We start from the raw sequence: 21,949 nt of genomic DNA on the forward strand, positions 1-21,949 counted from the left end.
AATACCATATTTTTTTTTTTTCGCCACCTTTAGACGTGTTATTCAGCTTGTGGGCAGATCTCTGGCTGTGAGGAGGTAAATGAAGGAACATCAAACCCCTCCAAGTTTGATAAAAATCGTCTGGAGGCAGCAAAAAAAAAAGTAAAAAGAAATAAAAAAAAAACTAAGAAGGATGTCACCCGATTCAGAGGGTTAAAGAATTAGTGAAAGAGTCAGTCAGCTCGTTGGATAGTTAGTCATAGTCGGCTTTATAGTTAGTTCATGGTCCCTGTAGTTCTTAGGTAGTTTAGTATGCTTTTCTAGTAAGTCTATAGTTAGTTTTGTTGTTAGATTATGGTCAGTGAGTCAGCTGTGGATACTTTTACAGCTCTTCAAGCAACAAAATATTAAACTGCCTCATCCTTCCCTGCCCTAATATCATCACACTCATCCTCTACGCTCTACTCTTAAGTACCGTATTGTCGGTGCCATAGGAGCATTCGTAGCGCCTCATCCTTAGCGATTCATTTTGCATATTACGCTATATCCCTCTCCTGTATGTCAGTTAAATCGTTAATATTGACAGTTTGCCTCAGTAACACACAAGTGAATATTGCGGTGTAATGTCTAGAATAAATCGCTAAAGGAGAGGTGTCACGAAGTCTTCAAAGCCACTGAAATACGACCCTACACAAATACATCTTCTCATACTCACTAATATGCTACCACACGGAACCCCCTCACTCGCACTTGGTCGCTTCTTTTCGTTAGGATATAATTTTTTTTTGTTATTTTTGTGCGTTAAGACACTGTTATCCAACCCTCTCGTCAGTCACTCATGGGCTCAACTAGCGGGATTGAGTCGGAGTGGAGACAAACAAAAGACGATCGAGTAAAGTCGGATCTAATGTATCATTTCCTCGATATTTTCTGCAGTTTCGGCCTTCCGTCCCTCAAACCGTATTCACAAAGTGGTTTCGCAGGTTTACTTTTTTGCTATAATAACTACTGTAAACTGAACCGTAGAATGAGCGTGACTAAATACATCCTCAATTCTAGATTCTCAGTGACGCAGTGCTGACTAAACTGTTGGTAACTCACAGTCGTTGCCTGCCGATTGTGTTCACTGTGAAAAACCTAAGGCACTTTTAATGATTAAATATTAGCTCTAATCGCTGGTGTGCTTAGGTCAGCGTTTCCCAACCTGGGGGGCGCGTCCCCCTGGGGGGGCGTTTGAGATTGCTAGGGGGGGGCGTGGGGTAATCAAAGTTCAACATAGGGCTAGGCTATTCAAATGCATACAGGGTTCTCCCAAAGATATGTATGGGTAAGAAACTTTGACAGGAAAACTTCACAACCGTCATTTCGTGCAACCATGTGTATTGTTGTTATCAAGCCTCTTAAGCATCCATATGGAACAGATAAAACCATCGTTGTTTAGGCGTCAGAGGGGAAGGAGAGCATCATGAATACGGTTCTGACCAAAGGGGGGCGCAGTGCTAAAAAGGTTGGGAACCCCTGGCTTTGGTTAACAATAACAGCTTGTTACGTAGTTCACCTACTCTGATTATATTGGCCACAACTTCATTCGTGTCCAGTGCTGATCTAATGCAACTTTGGGTCGTATTCTAACTGGCTTTGGAGATTTCGCAACACCTCTTCCTCAGCAATTTATTCTACACATTACACTTCAGTGTCCTCTTGCGTGTTTTTGATGCAAGTGGTGTTAATGTTAAACTGATATATAAATAACAAACAAGAAAGCCATAGGGAATAATATGTAAGTTAATCACGGCTAAGGAAGAGCTGCAGCGTTGCCTCTTATGTCACGTTGAATACGGTTCGTTAATTTGCATCTATGGTACAGTACACCAGTCATTCTTTTTTCTTTTTTTTTTCCTGCTCATGTACTCGTGGAGGAGTTGCAGCCAGGGTTTCGCGCTGCACAAAGCCCTGTAGTGCAGTGTTAAGGTGGTAGTTTGAAGTTTATTTGAAGATACAGATACCTTTGTCACCATGAACTCTGCTCCTCAGGTAGTTTAGCAAATCACCGAAATACCACCTTAACACTGGTCGACAGGTTTTTGTTTTTTGGCGTGAAATTCTAACTACAATTAACGTCCACTCAATGGCGGGGGTAAAGTTGAGCAGAAACTGTGAATCACGTGAGTACCTGCTACATTAAACACTCACTACACTATTCTCACTGCCTATATCTAAACTACTCTCACTAACAAAAGGGGATGTGCTTATCTTGCGCACCGAGTGGCAATAAATCTGTTTCGTTTAATCTTCAGTGACACCTACAACACACCCTCTCCAACGCATTTATTACTCTATATACAGCTGCGTTATAACCGTCCTAAACCCGCAACACATTACAGTTTTGCTAAGTATTCAAAACTTTCAGTTCTGCGACCATGTGTTAACTCTAATGTGCAGCCGTACTATCAAGAGCAAAAGTTCGTCAACATTCTCCTGCCGGTATTATGTCCTAACTTACATATGTTTCTTTCCCATACTCTTTTGCGTGCTTCATACTGCTGTTACATAGAAATATTTTATCGAACATCTTCACTCACCACAGCCGGCAGGAAAGTGTCGGCAAACTTTGGACCGTGACAGTATATATCTGTCACCTACACCTCAGAGTCTATCTTTACATCTGTCGCCTTGACGGGTTGTAAGGCGATAGTTGCGTGTTGTCGTAGTCTGGGGGAATGTTTGTTGGGCGCTTTCCTTGTCAGTTACCCAGTTTTACAACTACTGGGACATCATCCTCTACCCCTGCTCGTCCTCCAAGTCCTCCTTATACTCGGCGCAGTCCACACACTTGACCAGACCGGACTCGTCGCAGCTGGAGCATTTGAGAGCCACAAATTCAAGGGTGAAATCATTGCGGTGGACGGACTTCTTTGAGCCGTTGCAGACAGTGCAGGGCAGCAGGCGGAACCCACCACACGCGTCACACAGGCTGGGCACGCACTGTCGCTGTGGAGGAAGAATATTTAGGAACCAGGAAAGAAGAGAGACAAAATGAGCGACTGTGTGGGGGCATGGATAAAAAAGAAAGACTGTTTTGGAGGAGAGGACAATATGAGAGAATGTTTTGGAGGCATGAATAATGAGAGGATAGAATAATAAAACAAGAGAGTGAATGATAATGAAATCTTACTGGAAGGATAGATGAAAAAGTCAGTGATATGGACGGGCAGCTCGCAGTATTGAGGAGCAAAAGTTTGCATTCTGATCCATTGCGTCCACTTGACTCTTAAGGCATGTCCGTCACTTTTTTCCCTAATGCATCATATCAAAGACAATAGAGGCCACAGAAACAAATAAAACCATTCTCATCTTAACAATATTAGCAGCAGATGAATGTGGGACGAGATGATATGTTGGGTAAACCTTTGTTCCCGACTGTATACCGAACATAATGTAAGTGATAGTACAATATGTGTTGGTACCTTCAGCTAACTCTACTGTACATTCAGCTACAAGCCAAACAGTTTTCTTGTGACGCATGGAACCATTTACAACGTTACGCCATACAGACGTCCAGTGGTCTAGTGGGTTGAAGCGCTCTAATCAGATGTGGTGTTATCGATGGCTGAGGTTTAGTGCTTACATAATGCTACTCAGGGAGGGAGCAACTGGTCACTCACTTTAAATTTGGGACCGAGTAATTTAGCTGTGAAAAATGCGTAGGTAGATGGAAAAGGAAATATGAATATGGACTGGGTAACAGGGGCACATCCAACAACTGTCAAAGCGGGGGATACAGAACTATTTTTTCTAATCCTTTAACGAGAATCATTCATTTAACTTTATAGCAATAGGCAAAAATTATATACGCATTACTGAAGTTTCTTTTATAGCCATGAGCTACTCAGCCTCACAAACAGGGTCAGACTCACAGGATATGGAATTCTAAGATTTATACAATATTGGTGTTTTTCAATCAATAACTCTGTGTACATGTTGTAGGGGGAAACTGCCACAAAAAATAACAGTACTTAGAAGTTGGGTTCGACTTCCCTGGACTTTCCCCCCACTGGATCCGCCAATAGGATAGGAGATGAAAGGACGGGTAAAAAAGAGTGAACGATTAGGTAAACGGCTGACTACTAAGCTCATGAAGTAGCTGATAATCCCACTGACTACAAGGATCTATCTCAGCCAAGCAAAATCATCTCGTATTAGTATGTACAAAATTTTTAAATGTGCACCAGCCGCAGCGAAAGGGTGAGAGGGTAAAAATGAATCGTAGACGTGATGGAGTAGACATATACAGTAAAGTCAACCTCATTTTCCCCCATCGAGGTGTAGGGGCCCGAGGCTAGGCTACCGTAGTCCAGTATATTTAAGAGTATATGACGCACTCCTTGGTGGCACTGCATGATCTACAAACCTCCAGTCATCCCTTGGGTATCGAACCTATCAGGCCATCATTCCGACTGAGACACGTGGAGAGGATGGAGAGCGAGAGACTGACGAGGAGAGTGTATGTGAATGAGGTGGAATGGGGGTAAAGGGAGAGGGAAGCCAAGGATGAGATGAAGAGATGGAGTGGAGAGGTATATGAGAGAGGGGTGTGTGAGCTGGGAAGAGGGCAGTGAAATGGCGAGGGACAGGGCGACACGGAGGAGATTTGTTTGTGGCCACCCCTTATAGGATTAAGGCGTCTGGCAACAGATAGATAGACATTCTCACCACTAGAACACCAGACGCCCCTCTATAGATAATAGAGAGGAGGATGGAGACCATTCCATTTTAGTTAGCTGTGAATGGTGAGATAACGATGATAAAGGGAAGGGAGATATGTTGAGTACTGATTTGAGCTTTTGGGATAAGGATGAATACGTTCTTATCAGATAATATGAGATAAGAACTTTTGTACAGACTATTGGCGGGAAATTACTCTTTAAGAATAAATACAACTTGAAAAAAAAAGAAATGTACAGTGGAGAAAAAATAATACATAGCCTACAATTCCACAGTCTTAGTCACACAAATTATGCCCATCACTTCATTCCAGCAAAGAAACATACCAAGCCTCTCTCAGCTTTGGAATATTAGCCACAAAAGGAAAATCAGAACTAGAGGAGGCATGATAGTAGGCGATTTTTTTTCTGACTGTGCAAATAATGACCAAGATGCAAGTAGTGAACTACAACAATATCAAATTCGATAAATGCTGGTGGGAATATTCAGATTAAAACATGAACTAATGGATTCTTGTTGAAAAAATATAGACTGATCAAATAGTAGACTGTTTGATTAAAGATGAAAACAATCATGGGAGCCTGCATCTGAAACAAAACATTTCTTCATATCAACTGCTAGCTTAAAAAAAGGATTCAATATTATCATCTGATGGACTTGGAGGAAATATATTATGGCAGATATTCTCGTCCATGTAGGAGCCTCTGTATCATTATCTTCGTCTCTCTCTCTCTCTCTCTCCCTGCAAACTATATGGATAGATCGTATATGACGTACAAGAGAATATTGACAATCTCAGGCTCCCATAATTCACTTCTATATAGGTGAAATTGACTAGGGTTAGCTGGGATGGAATGCTAGAGCTGTACCGACCATGCGAGGGATAAAAGTGACAATATATAACAGTATTTACACGTTCACGCTTTTATGTCATTCAGCTGAACAAAAGAGCCTGGGATGGGATACTCTATTTACGATGGATTCTATGTCGTAACCTGGACTCGTTTTTCTGCAGGAGAGACAAGGAAGGGAAAGGGCCAGGTCTTCCCATGTCTCCCATCCCTCCTACAAAAAGCAAATCTCAGCTACGGGGGAAAAATGTTTGTAGGTTGTGTCTATTTTATGCAAGAAGAATAAGGAGAGGGGAACGTATAATATCCCGCGTCTCTAGTTTTACCTGCAGAAAGAAATCTAAATTACAACAGAGATTCGAGCATAAATATGTTCCAGTATCCTTCCCATGGCATTAGATGGAATTAAGTCCTGGAGATGTCCAGACAATAAGATTTAATATTCTATGTATATGCTGTTGATGGAAAATATGTTATCAAAAAATCTAATTCAAGAAAGGGAAATATCAGTCGGAAAACTGGAGAATAAATCGCTGTTTGGCCAGTACACAGGCTCCTGAGCTCACGAGAATATAGGCCGTATTCTCGTGGGTGTAAACAGGCTCCTTGGCACCTCCTATTGGGCAGTTTATTTTTGCCTCTGGTGCGTTAATGTTCTTTTGCTGTTTTATGGATTTATTATTCATATTTAATGGAATGGGATTACTCACGAGAATAATAAGCCGTAATGTGCTAGATAAATTGCTAAGGAAATGATGCAAAAAAAAAAAAAAATTCCCAATACCACAAGAAGACGACCTGGTTTAGGAGACTTAAAGCACCTCTTCCTTAGCGATTTAGTTTACATATTACATTTCGTTATTTTCTTGCACGTAACTTACAGCTTCTAAATACAAGAGAATGTTTACGTAACATATTGAAAAACTACGTTGGCAGGGAAGAACTGTTAGAAAGCCTCCTGGCCCGACGAGAACAGAGGCCTAAAAATAAGGATGCAGTAGTTGGTGCCACTACCCAGACACTCACCTTGTAGGGCTGCAGCAGGCGTCTCAGCTCCCCACACTCGTTCAGGCGTTCAATCTGTTCAGCATCCTGTAAGTAAACGGACATGAGTGAGTGCAGAAGTGTTTATCCACCACTACCCCATCCACTACTATTACAGATGCTTATATTACAACTATTACAGATATTTCTTTTACTGTTCGCAAGAGGAAAAGCCCGATTTCGATTCTCGGGCCGGTCAGACTGGTGGACTAGGTTTGTTTTTCCTCCTGTATATACTGTTGACCCAGCAGTACAATACAGGATCTAGATATGAACAGACTGCTGAAGGTGGCAAAAAAAAAAAAAAAAAAAAAAAAAAAAAAGCTGAAGGTGGGATCTAGGGGGAGACTAAGGCATTGTAGAAATTGACTATATGCCTTTATGACCCCCGTGTAGTCGATAGGCATATGACCTAAGCCTTCTTCCTCACTACCACCACTAGCACCGCCACAGCTATCACGGCTACAACCATAACCACCACTATTACAACTACCACTACTAATCACAACCTCAATCAGTTATAACTACCATATAAATCACAACACAAATACAACTACAATATTTCTACCACAGCTACCATAATAAGACTACCATTTCTGCTATTAACTGTAACACCTTTACAACTATCACAGCAGATACTACCACCGTCACAACTATCACAAGTACATTACCATCATCACTGTTATCATCATCATCATAATTCTCTTTTCTGTTAATACGTGGAGTGAAAAGGATATAAAAGTGGGAGCAGAAAAGCAGAAAAATTATCAAAACATGTACTCAGTAAAATGGGCCCTGCATCCATTCAAACTCTCATCGTTCATGTTTTTGATGCTCGAAGCTCCAACTCACAGGCAACACGATCCATATAAAACCGTGGTTAATAATGTTTGTGGGACAGAGAACATTCCGTCAACTGTTATGTAAAGAAAGATGTGCAACCCTCGTCATGTGCAGTTTCATATATACCTCATCCATCCATTTCTATCCTCCATGATTACTCCTGTCTCACCTTCAATTTCTAGCTTATTCATGCATTCATTCAGATTATCCATCCATTCCCTTCTTCGTCCTCCACGCCTCCGCCTACCTTCAGATTCACTCATTTATATTCTGTTCACTATGCTATTCACGTCCATTCTCTCTCTGTGACCATAATTCTAAGTACTGTTGCTTATACCCTTTGGTCATAGTTTCATCTCCACTTCTATGAGTCCAACCTATTCTACCCAATCTACGCACGTCACATCGATTCCCTACAGTCTTATTTCTATAGCTCTCATTTTTTTATATTCATGCCACTCCAAAGCTAATGTGGGCACTGATGCAGTCTTTTTGCAGTCTTTGTACTCAAACCTCCATTTCTCAACAAGGTCTTTATAACACTAATCATCTTTCTTCATTCAAGGTTCTACTCGCCATTTCTTTTTTACTACTCTTTCTTCTCTCAAACTTCACCTAACCTCCTCCACCACAGTCAGTCCCTCTCCATTTACCGACATTACACACCATGAGTCATCTTCTCTCTCAACAACCATAACTATTCTCTTATTTACATTTACATTTATATATTGCGTTTTACAGTCCACAAAGATCACGTTCACTAGTCAGCCAAAAACAGTATCAACTGCACACATTACGTATGAAACAGTCCATCCCTCATCATTTATCACCAGCTTCACTGCCGGCTTCGCGTGCTTAATTTGATGTCTCTCATAATCACATCCATAAATATACTGAACAGCCAAGGAGACATTACATGCTATTGCCTAAGGAACAATTAGGCCAAGTATGAAGCGAATTAGGGAAGAAATAATGGAATAGCGGCAAATTGAAAAGACGCTGGGAAGAAAGAGAAGAGAAACGGATGAAACACAGTAGCTCTTCACAATTCGGTGTGAAGACCTAATATCAGTGTAACTATATGGTACCTTTGCGTAATAGATTTTCAAACCCAAATATATTCAATTAATAACCACATAATTATAAATGACCGTTCTCCTCCATTTTGTTGCTCCTTTCACTCTTGCTAACCTAAATCATTTTCCACATCACCTTTGTTGCAATACACTCTTTGTTAGCCTTCAGTTATCTGTAGCAATAGTTTAAAATAATTTCAGTACTCGAAGGGGAAAAAAAAAGTTGGAGATCTTGAACACGGCTGACAGAGGTGTAAAAACGAGTACGAGTGCATGTGACTGGCAGGAGGCACACGTCACGCTGACAGTCGTGGAAATTTCTAGGTTGACACATTTCTTGTACCCTTGCTATCTCCAAGAGGTATTATTCAAATTGTCCTCAACCTTTATGAACCTTCCACACGACCATTGGGCACCTGTGATGTTGGAGTACGTAAATGAAAATGTATGGAAAATTATAGTGTAGACGTGATGAACTGAAGCATCATACCTGCTTCTGTCCCACTATTTATGGCGGGTCTCGTCACTATGCTTCGAAAATGATCAGTAGAAAGCTTGGACACCACAGGTGCACACTTTTCGTGTGGAAGGGCCTTAGAACCCGTTCACACCATCAATGGTCACCTGTGGTGTCCGGGCACGTTGTTCACTAGTCTTGAAGCATGGTGACGAAACGGATCAGCAACAGGGACAGTGGTTTAGTTTATCACGCCTATACGATCATTTACCACGCACTCATCAATACCATTACTCCAACACCACGACCACGGGTGCCGACTCATTATGTGGAGTTTAGAAAGCGACGGACCACAGTCAAACCGAATAAAATCGTCTGAAAATAACAAGAATGAATTAGTTATTATTTCTAAACATCCAGAGAGCTAATGGTGATTTTTTTCTCTCGGACAAACGGCCAGACCTAAGATGAATATAACTGTCTAGCGATGGCAAGAACACAGGAATTAAGATGTGTAGCACAGCAAGAGGCTAAGTATTTTCTCCTGTGGTAGATGCGGTTGACCACAGGCAAAACTTTGTGGAAAACTTTGGGAACGATATGGAAGCCGCGTGTGCAGAGGTGTCACGTCATGCAAGTGCAGTAAAGCCTCTCGTCACGCTTCCTCACTAATTACCTCAGCAGTCCTATGTATAAAGAATCCCCTCCAAATATTATAAAGAAATCTCGAAAACAGTTAAATATTACCACAGATCGTTTTGTTTTTTGTAGTATTTCATTTACCATTAACTCTGATTTGTCTGGGAGGTGTCTGGTAGGTGTACGAGTGAAGACAAACTCATATACATGCCGTCTCATACACACCACTGGCTCAGGAGACTTTATAAGCATGGCGTCAGATTTCTCCACTTTTCCCAACCTCTTGAATCCGGTGGCGTGTTTTTTATTTAATTCTTGTTATTGCTGGACGATTATGTTCAGCTTAGGAGAACAGACTAACCGTGCAGGTGGTAATGGAAGCTATATTCAGCCCCTATGTTCGGAAAATTGTACCTACTCTGAATCCAATCGTGTAGAGTTAGAAAGCATAATGCCTTTACTTCGATGATGTAACGATAATAATAGTGAAATTCTTGCCACAACCGATCTATTTTATAAATGTTAGGGAAGGTCTCTCATAGTGAAATGGTTAGTCAATGGTGTACCTAACTCCTTCAACTCGAGAAAAAAAAAAAAAAATCTAAACTGAATAAAATTGTCGGGAGGCAGAAAGCCTATAATCACAAAATACGTCGTAACAGGCTAGAAAGCTTTATAACACTTCATCCTTAGCGACTTTTTATACATACCCCACCTCGGTAGTCTTTTGCATTAATTACTCTCTCACTAAACAAATTATTTTTAACAACAACGTATGGATGAACATTAATATCACGAGTTAATCTGCCAAGGAAAGTACAGGTGGACAAAAAGATGAAAGAAAAAATCGCTGAGGGAAAGGTGCTACGACATCTCCAAAGCCACTTAAAGTACGACCCCCAATTTGGGGGAGGCGGTGCCTCAGTCGGTAGAGAGGTGGTCTGCAGTCCTACCGGACCCAGGTTCAAATCTCCGCTGGTGCAGGGAACAGTTTAAGGATCTGAATTTAATAAAACCAGACTTTACTGATCTACCAGAAGACCTGCCGACATGTCGAAAAAATACCCCGCTAATACTAGTACACCAGTCCTGTATAAGACAGCCCTAGCATGTATTCAATATGGACGGTGGGTGTTAGCGCCGAAGTGGTGACATGTAGAGGTGTATGGTATGTAGAATGACTACTAGGCCTTGGGAGCAGGCTGCGAAGCCTATACCCAGAGTCGGACACATTAAAAAAAAAATAATAGTAACTGACGAAAATACGACCACCGCTCCGTATTTTCGTCAGCATTGGGGCCTCTCCAGCACCTCCTCCGTACCGGTTTATTTCGGCATTTGGCGCGTTAATATTTCCTTGTACGCTATTTACCCTTTTTTAATACGGATATTGATTGCTCATGTAACACACAAGCTTATATTAATGCCCCACATGCAGAAATAAGCTGGTAAAAGGGCGATATATAGTCCTGCGAAGCTGACGTATATACTGGTCCTAAAACTTCCATAACAGCCAGCATGACGCACCACTCTCATACTCTCTTGCTTGCTTTACACTGCTTTAGTCGTACGCAAAAATTCTGAATTTCTTTTTTCGTGTGTCTCAGAGAATTCTTGTCTCTATTTCTTTGCTAGATTTCTTTCCACTGTGTAAAATCGTCTGGTGTTGGCCTTAATAAAAATCCTAGACGCACTAATATCAGAGAAAGGATTGTTTGAGATTGTTTTGGAAGCTTCTGAAATATGCTCACTTGAACTAAATCCTCTTGTGTTGTCATGAATAAAAGTCCTAGATGTACAAAGCACGGAGAAAGGGATACATGAGATTTTTTGGGGGATGGTTTTGACGGTAGGATTTCTCTGAGTTGAATAATGTCCACCGATGCAAGCCTGGATACAATACTCAAATGCACCAACCTCTGCGAAAGGATTAGTGCAAAACTCCAAACCTAGAAACCTCCACAGCCTGACGTGCGCCCGTCCGCCACTCTCATACACTCCTCATTGCTTTCAATCTTCACTCCAAAGACTATTTTTTTTTTCTCTGTTTTTGTCAGCTCAAGACGTTTATTTAGAGTAGCTTAGTAAAGACTCTCAAAACTAGAGGAGTGGGGGCTTAGAGACAGCATTCATTAACTTTACTACTACAGGTCTTTACCACGCTGAATAAAACTGTCTGCAGATATCAAGAAAATTATATATATATATATATATATATATATAAAAAACTGCACGACTATCATCATGACCTGTGTCTCCTGTCACTCTCATACGCTCCTCCTCACTTGTACTACCATCAGCAAGAGTCCGTTCATAATCTTCTCTCAACGCAGTGATCCGCCTTCCGCATTTCTCCTTTCTCCGTGAACGTCAGACAGTAACGTTCCTTCACTTCCGCCTTTGTGTGTGCTTCAAATTGCTATCACATCAGAAATTTGCATAAACGAGTATTACTACATACATCGCCACGGCCAGCGGGTTAATGTCGGTGAATCCGTCTCGTTCTTACACTGCTCACCAACGGATACGAAAAATCTGGCACCATTTACGTCATATATATATATATATATATATATATATATATATATATATATATATATATATATATATATATATATATATATATATATATTTGCTTCGTTGCGTGTCTCAGTGAACTATTTTGCCTCTAAAGTACCATGAGTTAACCCCACAAGACCCATGACGTATTTTATATTGTATTCTTGCTTCCTCCGCACAATTTCATTCAACATTGAAGAGAGTTCTCAAAATGCAGAGGTTCAAAATATCTCTTCACTATCCGAATTGCATACAATCATTTGATGGTAGTTTGACCAAGACGAAAAACCCGTCATCAGAGTGTAAAGGTTAACTACTTCGAGGACGCATTTTTCTGTTCTTTCCACCTTTAGACGATGAAATATAAGTATAACTTAGGAAAGGCATTTCTAACGGAAGTGGCTAACTAAGCGAAGGTTATAATCTAACTCCTCCGGTTCAAAGAGGCCATTCTATGCTGAATTGTGAATTCTAGAAAAGTAGTAATAAAATCCAATGTAGGAACTGAAGGGGTAAAAATATTTCAGTCAAAGACGGACTGAAAAAATCTGGTTCAAGACTCTTATAATTTTTTACGTAACATACCAATAAGTATAATGTTACTGTATCCTTGACGTATTTTCTGACATTACTTCAAAATGAAACTATATATTGTCGTTGTGAAATGTATGAAATTACTAAAGTATATGAGGTATACTCGTTCCTCATTTTCACTATATAAATGCGTGGATGATTTTACGGCCCATTTCTCTGGCCATTTTCTTGATAATTCTCCATTTTTCCTGCTGTCTCCTTCCGTGTTTTCTGGATCCTACCTCACCCTGTCCTTAGCTGGGCTGTTGATGATGATGATGATGACTGGACAGGTATCAGTAAGGCTAGAGGATAACCGGGCCAGAACCACACACCATCACAAGCACCATACCCACCACAGTACCACAACTACAGTCTCCGTCATGTCTCCCTCTTTGACGCTCTTTTCTGACAACAACATTCATATTAGGTCCATGAAAACTGACTACCAAACCTCCCTTGATAGTTACAAAGGTGATCTGCCAGTGTCGCTCATTTACAGTAAGAGATGAATGAAGGAAGCTGTGATATTCTGGAACTATCTCTGACTCAGGCCTTAATTTAATTCGCGGCGGGGAAGGCTGCACCCCAGTATTTGAGGGAGATAACCTTATGGAGCGCCTACGGGTACTAGATTTGGTTAGTCTGCATCCCATACTACAGAGTGCAGTTAGCAATGATTAGTGTGCTTCAGAATTTACCGTAAAAAATTAGGGGGGTGACTTCCTCTATGTGACTCACGGTTTAAGGCCCATCTTCGTAGCACCTCTTCTATAGCGATTTATTTCTTCATATTCCGCCTTAACATTCGCTTGTATGGTCTATATATAATGTTAATACTGACATAATTTTCATCAGTGACACATACAATATGCGGAATAAATCGCTAAGGAAAAGATGTTACGCTATATCCAAAACTTCTGAGAAAACAACCCTACGAATTCTGGTACGTCAAGCAGGAGCACTGACCCCAAGGTACTGTCCCTCGAGGAAGACATGGGGCACTGTGATGGTCCTGGCTCTGAGACGGTCCAGCAGCTGCAGTTGTGTGTCCCGGGCCATAAACACATCCCGCTCCTCAAACCTGCAATCACAGTTATCAGAAATCTTAATTATTCTCCAGGATAAACAAGTCTCACTGAAAATTTAACTGGTATTGGAAATCGTTTTGTTTTTCGTAATTTTTTTCAGTTTAATATGCACTCTGGCTGTGCAGTGCCTGGTAGCTGTATAAGTGAAATTAAAGGAAGAAACAAGTAATATCTGACACAACACATGCTCACGAAGACTGTATCCCGGGCAGTTTGCTGTCATCAGATTTTTATTTTTATTTTTGGTAACTTTAATATTCTCTCTCTGGTTTGTATGTGATGTGTTTGGACGTAAAAGAATAAGCAAACAATATTATACATAACTAGTATCTTTCAATCCCATGACGTACTTTATATTCTTATTTTTGCTAACTTTAGATGACTTTGATCAGGCTAGTGGAGACCATGGTTGTCAATGGATTAATGCAGGCTGAATTTAACCTTCTTCTAAAGCCTGGCGTAAGCTCATTAAAAACGTTAAGAGACTGCAAAAATAAAACAGAAATTACGTCCTAGAAGTGAAACGGTTAAGCTCAATGAAGATGGAAAATATCAAACCTAGCCAGTAGGGTTCACAGTAACGGATCCTGAGCAGCAGTATAAGCGAAGGAAGAGAAGAAGCAATCAGTATTATAAACAACCTAAACTCTGTAAATACCAAAACAAGCAATATCAGACACAACTTAAGCGCTAGAGAGTTTGTAAGTACTGTACCTTGCCAGCAGCGTCCATAGAATCTTGCGGATCCTTAGGCATCGCTCGTAAGTGGTACGGACGATGCCCAGGGTGGTCACGTACACCACCACCTTACCACGCTCTCGGTCCAGGAAGTGCTGCAATGATACCAACTTATTATAATACACACAGCGTAGCAGTATATAAAAAAACATCATGAAAAGTTGTGTGGGGAAAATGTGCTTAGTTTACCATCAAGTTAACAAAATTGAAAGTTCTGCAGTGATATATATACGTAGCGTGACATTATACCAATCTGTTATACTACACACACACACACACACACACACACACACACACACACACACACACACACCATCATTACGCTAACAATAATTACAAGCAGAGGGGTGAAACTGCATAGTATAATTTCTAGTAAAGATTAATGGATGCAAGTTACTGTCATGATATAAAAACACTCACCATAACGTACTTAGTAACAAATTATAATACTACACTTACACACATCACATTACTATACCAACAGCCAACAGGAATAGTAGTGAAAATATCCATAGTTAAATCTTTAGTTTAAAATGTTTCTTACAAGTTATTTCTATGATAAATGCTGTCCTTCAAATGTACAGTAACAAAGCAGTTAAAAAAAAAAAAAAAGGTAATTATTGTCATCCTGCTTTTGTTTCCCATGTACACATAAAATGGGGAAATGCAAAGCTCTCTTTCGGGATATGAACCAGAAGTAAAAGAGGTTCCAGTTGTATATAAACTCTCCCACTCTGTATGACCTACACGAGGTTGTTCTATTAATCCTACGTCTTGCGAACTAAGTGACTTTAAAATTCATAGATATGCTTGCGAACCATAGCTTACTCACCCTCTGATTCCATCCCTGGCAGCATGAGGGAAGTCTCGTGATTTGGAATTACAACGAACAAATATTTCTTGTTAAGGTGGTTGTTCGAAGCTTTCTTGGCGGCACGAGGAACGGTTCGCAATGTTGGTGTTACCTGTGCTGTCTAGAAAGCTTCAAACTACCATCAATGGGTCTTCCTTCGGTGTGAAACTCTGGTTACGACTTTCCTCCAACCACAGGCAGGATTAGGTGAGCAGAAAGTAGCCTACGGTTCACGCGTGAGCATAAATGAGTTCCCTTCAGACTGCAAAACAAGCACTGTGGATGTTGATGGTCTGATGGCGGGATGGTGACGGTGACGGGGAAGGTTAGGGTATGGGTGAGGGTGAGGGTGAGGGTGTGTGGGTGAGGGTGAGGGTGTGTGGGTGAGGGTGAGGATGTGGGTGTGAGAGTGACAGGTGCAGTGTAGTGACAGATGGGCCATACACTGCTTCACGACAACCTAATACATATCTCATTTTACACGTCCCGCTTCATATGGCCAAGCTTTAATGTGTTATCTATTTCTCTCTGTTCATATGTATATTGTTGGTCGTCCTCTGCCATAACAGTGTGTGAAAAATCCTGTGAAAAAAGAAACTCTGCTAACTATACACATCATGCAGTGGGATTTACAAGCCTCCATTTTTCGATTTTTGTAACCAGATATTCTCATTGTACAGGACATAGGAGTATCTGTATTTTTTTTTTTTTTATACCTACACACGTACTCTTGGGAAACGAAGAAATTTCATTCAGCTAATGTTAGTCTGTTATTCTCATGTTTTTGCCTTACTTTATTGCTTATATTTCTTATAACTTTCTTTAACCATCTAAGGGATGATAAAAAAAGGGCTTATGAGGAAATGTACTCCTGATCGGCCTTTTCTCGTTTCTATATTTTCTTCAGTCCAACTTTTTTTTTTAAATTACGTAATGAAGGCGCCACAGAATAGGTGACGTTGGAGAGAATTACCCAGAACTCCTTCTCTCTGGTTGTATTTCATTCTTATCTTGAGACCATATTATTCAGATTATGAGACACTTTTCGAGTTTAAGGAATCAGATATAACCTTCATGAAAAACCAGTATCTTAGCCGAGTTAATTAATATGTTTTATAGGTAGCAAAAATACCAAAGCAAATATGACACGTTTGTAATGGGATAAGCGGTCATTACTTGGTTCTTCTTCTTGAACGGAAATGACTGTGTGTAATGAAGGAGTAATGGAATGTACGAGATGACAGTGTATACGACCGTGTGTGTGTGTGTGTGTGTGTGTGTGTGTGTGTGTGTGTGTGTGTGTGTGTGTGTGTGTGTGTGTGTGTGTGTGTGTGTGTGTGTCACAGGTGGCAGAGTTGGCAGACACGACAGCAGGCAGTATCCGACTCACCATCACATTCGTTAGCAGAAAAAGCGGAGAAAAACATATATCAGAGCAGATAACGAAAGGCATTAGAGCAGACGCACATACCACAGACATCAGAGCAGACGCACATACCACAGACATCAGAGTAGACGCACATACCACAGACATCAGAGCAGACGTACACACCACAGACATCAGAGTAGACGCACATACCACAGACATCAGAGCAGACGTACACACCACAGACATCAGAGTAGACGCACATACCACAGACATCAGAGTAGACGCACATACCACAGACATCAGAGTATAAGTACACATACCACAGACATCAGAGTAGACGCACATACCACAGACATCAGAGTAGACGCACATACCACAGACATCAGAGTAGACGCACATACCACAGACATCAGAGTAGACGCACATACCACAGACATCAGAGTAGACGCACATACCACAGACATCACAATAGACGCACATACCACAGACATCAAAATAGACACATACCACAGAAGCACATACCACAGACATTAAAACAGACATACAATCCAAACATGAAGCCCCATACAACCCTTCCACAGCAGACACAAACCCCACAGCAGACATCGAGCCAAATCTAACCTCATCTAGGCTAACCTAACCTAGCCTAACCTACAGTAACCTAGCCTAATCTAGCCTAACCTAACCTAGCCTACCCTAAGCTACTGTAAGACCTCGACATTCTTAAAATAGCAAGCCTAACTTCAAAAGCAGACATAGCTCAGAGGTGGCCAAAAGTAGGGTGAATGATAGGGGTGCAGTGAGCGTGCAGTGTGAAGGAGCTCCCTGACTTTGAGCAGAGTCAGCACACAGCAGGATAGATCACACAGGAGTACCGTTACAAAGCTCACTCACCCCTGACTCCCTCTCTCCCTCCCTCCCTGACCATCTGCTGACTTCCCTCCCTCCCTTCCTACCTCCCCCCGTCTCCTCCTCTCTCTCTCTCTTCCTTATCTTTACTATCCTCTTCCTATTTTGGCAGCGTAGTGATATCTTTATAGTATGGAATAACCGGTCCACAGCTATTGACCTGCTTTCTTCCATTCCTTTACAATCCCTTTCCTTGCTTCATCGCCTCCCTCCTCCCTCACCATTCTCTTCTCTTTCCCTTCCTCTTTCCTCCCTCTCTCACCCCTTCCTTCCCCTCTTTCCCCTCTCTCCTCACCTTTACCTCCCTCCCTTTCTCCCTCTCGCCTTATTTTCATCACCTCTTGACTCACTCTCTCCATCACCTCCTCCTTCACGTCTTCCTTCTCTCCCATCCTGAGCTCTTCCTTCTCTCCCTCCCTCCCTACCAAAACACTCTTCTTCCCTCTCTTTCTAATCTCATTCTTTCCATCCATCCCTCTCTCTTTCCCTCCTTACTCTCCCTAACAGCCTCCCCCATTTCCTTCCCCCCACTTTTCCTCCCTCCTTCACACCCTCCCCTCTTGCCTCCTTCACACTCTGAATCCCAAGCCCTTGCTGCTTCCCTCTGTGCCTCCCACGCTCCCTTACTCTTCCCTCCCTCAGACTCTCTCTCCCTTCCTCCTTCCCTCCCTTCTTCCATGTTATTCCTCCCCCATACACTCCCCTCTTCATCCCCTCCCTCTTTACCTCTCATGCTCCTTTCCCCCCCATCCCTCTCTCTCTCTCTCTCTCTCTCTCACACACACACACACACACACACACACACACACACACACACACACACTTCCTCCACGTCCTCCCTCCTTCCCTCTCCCCCCCACCCCCCATTCTTCGTCACAATATTCCGTAATAGGATCACGAGTGTAATGGTTAGCACGTCTAGCCCACAAATGCAAAAACCCGAGTTCGATTTCAGAGTTCTCCCTTCCTCCCTCGCACCCTCTTCCTCCCTCGCACCTCCTCCCTCCCTCACACTCCCTCCTTTTCTCACACTGTCCCTCCCTCATCCTTCATCCTTCACTTACGCTCTTCCTTCCCCACACTTCATCCCTGCCTCTCTCTCTCTCTCTCTCTCTCTCTCTCTGTGTGTGTGTCTTTCTCTCTCTCTGCCTAAGGTTATACAGTGACTCCCTAAGTAGAATCCTTTTGGAGAGTTGAGGTATGGTCCTTATATAACTCTTCTGTGTGTGTGTGTGTGTGTGTGTGTGTGTGTGTGTGTTCTAATTCCATCCTTAACCCTTCATTCCTAAGGCGTCTTTATTTTTTCATGCTTGCTGCCTTGATACGACATTATTCAGTCCAAGAGAGACTTTTCAGACTAGTGGAATTAAATACAGCCTTCATTAACCCCCTCCCTATATCTGGGTCGCTCCGAAACTGAATATTTTTTGACTGGTCTAGAATGAAATAAAATGAACAGTAGATCCTCGGGCTGCATGTGTCGATGATGATGAAGGTCAAATGGAGTAAAGTTTGTTCTATCGTGAAAAGATAAATATTAGAGGTGAATTTTTCCAGTGGTTTATCATTCAAATAGGCTGTATATTCTAAGACAGGCTAGTTCTTCACAGCCGAGTCTCCAGAGGGTAATGGCCCCGAACTACACGACGATCGAGTGGTGTGAATGACAAGGAAAACCACCCATCAGACACCACCCCACAGTATAACATGCAACCGTCATCTTTCATAGCCAGGTCCCTGTTTCAGTTCTAGGCACAAACAGGCTAGGATAAAGAGATTCAGTTCGTAAATCTCGTGTTTGGCCCAGGAATCAAACCCCGGACCACTCAATTGCAGGTCAAGTGTGTTTTCGCTTACACCCCCTCCACCACTATCGAATTCACTTGGATGATATTATTTGTTAACTAATGATATTCTGGAGGAGTGAAACAAACCCCTAGAATGTATGTTAATGGTTCCTGTATCAGTAGTCTCAGGCTCCCATACATACGCTGGCCTATATAAAACTGTGTAGTGTTAGCTGGAACGGAATACTAGCGTTGCCTAGATCGTGAGAGGGCTAATGGTTTGATTACTTCCTGGCTTCTGTGACCCACCTACAACTGAATTAAATCGTCTCACAAAGAACAAAGTACAAAGGAGAGCAAACAGCAACAGACGTCATGGTCTTTTGGGGGACCTGTCTTCCGTTACCTGGAATAAAAGACTCCACCTGTCTCACACTAACCCGGTCCAGATTTTCGTCCTTTTTATGCTTATTTCAAGTAGCTCAGTGGCACAAAAAGACGATACTACAGCTCTACGTCCTTTCCATGGCACTTCCTCGTGACTAGCAGTATATTCTGGTATTAATCTAATGTTACAGCTGAGCATTCGAGATGGTGAGATGACAGTTTTAGACCAGGTTAGAGTAAAACAGTATAGTTGTCCTGATCACGGCCCGCATTGTCGCTGGCTATAGAAGCTCCCAAACACATTTTCCTAAGAGGTTTATTTTGTTTATTGCACCTTTATGTCCTCTTCTGTGTTACTTAAATCCTTCCAGTTTCACCATACTCTGCATAAATAACGTACAACGGATATTAACCAATCACATCCAAAAATAAATCCCTAAGGAAGGGGTGTTAAGCAGCTTCCTTACCCGACGAGAATACGAGTCCATGTAAGGCATAGATCCCAAAGCAGGTTAGACCATCATTTTTTCTACTGTGGACATTATACAAAATCATCATTAATACAGTATTATCACCATGTCTATAATCATTCAGTCCAGTGATGTACTTTATACTTTACTCCTGCTATTATCAGATGCCTTTATTCACCTAAGGGTAGACTTTCCGAAATGAAGGTGCTGGATGTAGTCTTCGTTCCCTCCTTCACTCTACATATTCTTCCAAGAGTCGTCTGGTGATAGTCAGAGTAAAATGAAAAACTAGAAAGCGCTCAAAGAGCACATACCTCCGACAATGCCATTGCCATCAAAAAGCATCCGGATCCGGATCCGCCCCAATTTTAATCATTTCTTCCTTGCCCCATGGCCCACACTTCCACAAAATTTCCTCAAAATCCGTTTATAACTTTTTAAGTAATCCCGGATCCGGATCCGCAGCCGGATCAGCCCCAAAATTTAATAAATTCTTTCTTGGTCCATGGCCCACCTTTCTACAAAATTTCATTGAAAATCATTGGAAACTTTTGGAGATATTGTGCGGGATACTCCGGATTTGGCCCAAAATTTAATAATATTTTCATTGGCTCATGGTTCACCCTTCTACAAAATTTTATCAAAATCCGTTCATAATTTTGAGTAATCCTGGTAGCAGACAGACAGGCAAACAAACAATCGCGGAGTTAAACACATACCTCCTGGCGGAGATAAAATAGGTCTCAGCGAAGGGAGTTAGCAAGAGCTTGTCCACACACAGGATTAGATTTAAAAAAAAAAAAAAAAAGAGGAATGAAATTAACATACATGAAGTACTTCCTATCATTCTGAAGGTACTTTTAAAAGCTAAATTACCGTAATTTTCGCATGCCCGGGATATCTCTAGCATCATACCAGCAAACGTCAGACGATTTTCTTCAACTTAGAGTGAGTCGCAGGAACCTGAGAGTGTTAATAAGTATGTACCGTAGTAAATATGTATAAAATAAAACAAATATATGAAAAAGCATGTCCATGACTATAAGCTTTTCATCACTAAAACTATAACGCATTATCACAGACTTCCTTTATGTTCTAACAGTTCCTATGGCATTCTTTTCTTTTGTAGAGGGAAATTGTTCTTTTTTTCCCCTGTTTTCCTGAATGGTTCGTGGCAGGAGAGTTTGGAGGGATTGGCAGAGCTTTACTTTTGATGTTCGGTCCTTCTCTTGAAAATTAAAATAAAATCACATCGTTGGAGCCGTATGGTCTGTGTGATCTGTGAATTTCTCTCTCTCTCTCTCTCTCTCTCATGACATCACGATTCCAGTCACGCTGCGTTTAGTTAGGGTAATGTAGTGTGTGTGTGCGTTTATGCATGTGTGCGTGTGTGTGTGTGCATGGGTCTGTATACGCATGTTTGTGATCTTATATGAACGTCATTTGCTTTTCTTAAATATATATGGTTGGTGTGTGTATGTGTGTGTGTGTGTGTGTGTGTATTCATGTGTCTGTGTGTATGTCAGGATGTTCGTGTCCGTATATGTGCTTTGTGTGCATGTGTGTGTGCATTGTGTGTGTATGTGTGTACTCATGCAC

General features: G+C 41.6%; 1 protein-coding gene across 1 annotated transcript in view; it reads right to left on the reverse strand.

Moving 5' to 3' along the window:
• Positions 1 to 2,760: 2,760 nt before the first annotated feature.
• The window catches only part of LOC145412871 (uncharacterized), a 64,649-nt gene continuing 45,460 nt past the window's right edge, over positions 2,761 to 21,949 (reverse strand). Inside the window, exons 2-5 of the mRNA XM_080282671.1 lie at positions 14,552 to 14,670; positions 13,716 to 13,830; positions 6,582 to 6,647; positions 2,761 to 2,970 (exon numbers count right to left, since the gene is read on the reverse strand). Of these exons, the coding sequence (XP_080138797.1) occupies positions 2,761 to 2,970; positions 6,582 to 6,647; positions 13,716 to 13,830; positions 14,552 to 14,670 (510 nt within the window). The remainder of the gene's footprint in view (positions 2,971 to 6,581; positions 6,648 to 13,715; positions 13,831 to 14,551; positions 14,671 to 21,949) is intronic.

The sequence above is a fragment of the Coenobita brevimanus genome, chromosome 94 (genome assembly GCF_032717465.1).
Source record: "Coenobita brevimanus isolate Jiangsu-jjx chromosome 94, ASM3271746v2, whole genome shotgun sequence".
In the NCBI taxonomy this organism is placed as follows: Eukaryota; Metazoa; Arthropoda; class Malacostraca; order Decapoda; family Coenobitidae; genus Coenobita; species Coenobita brevimanus.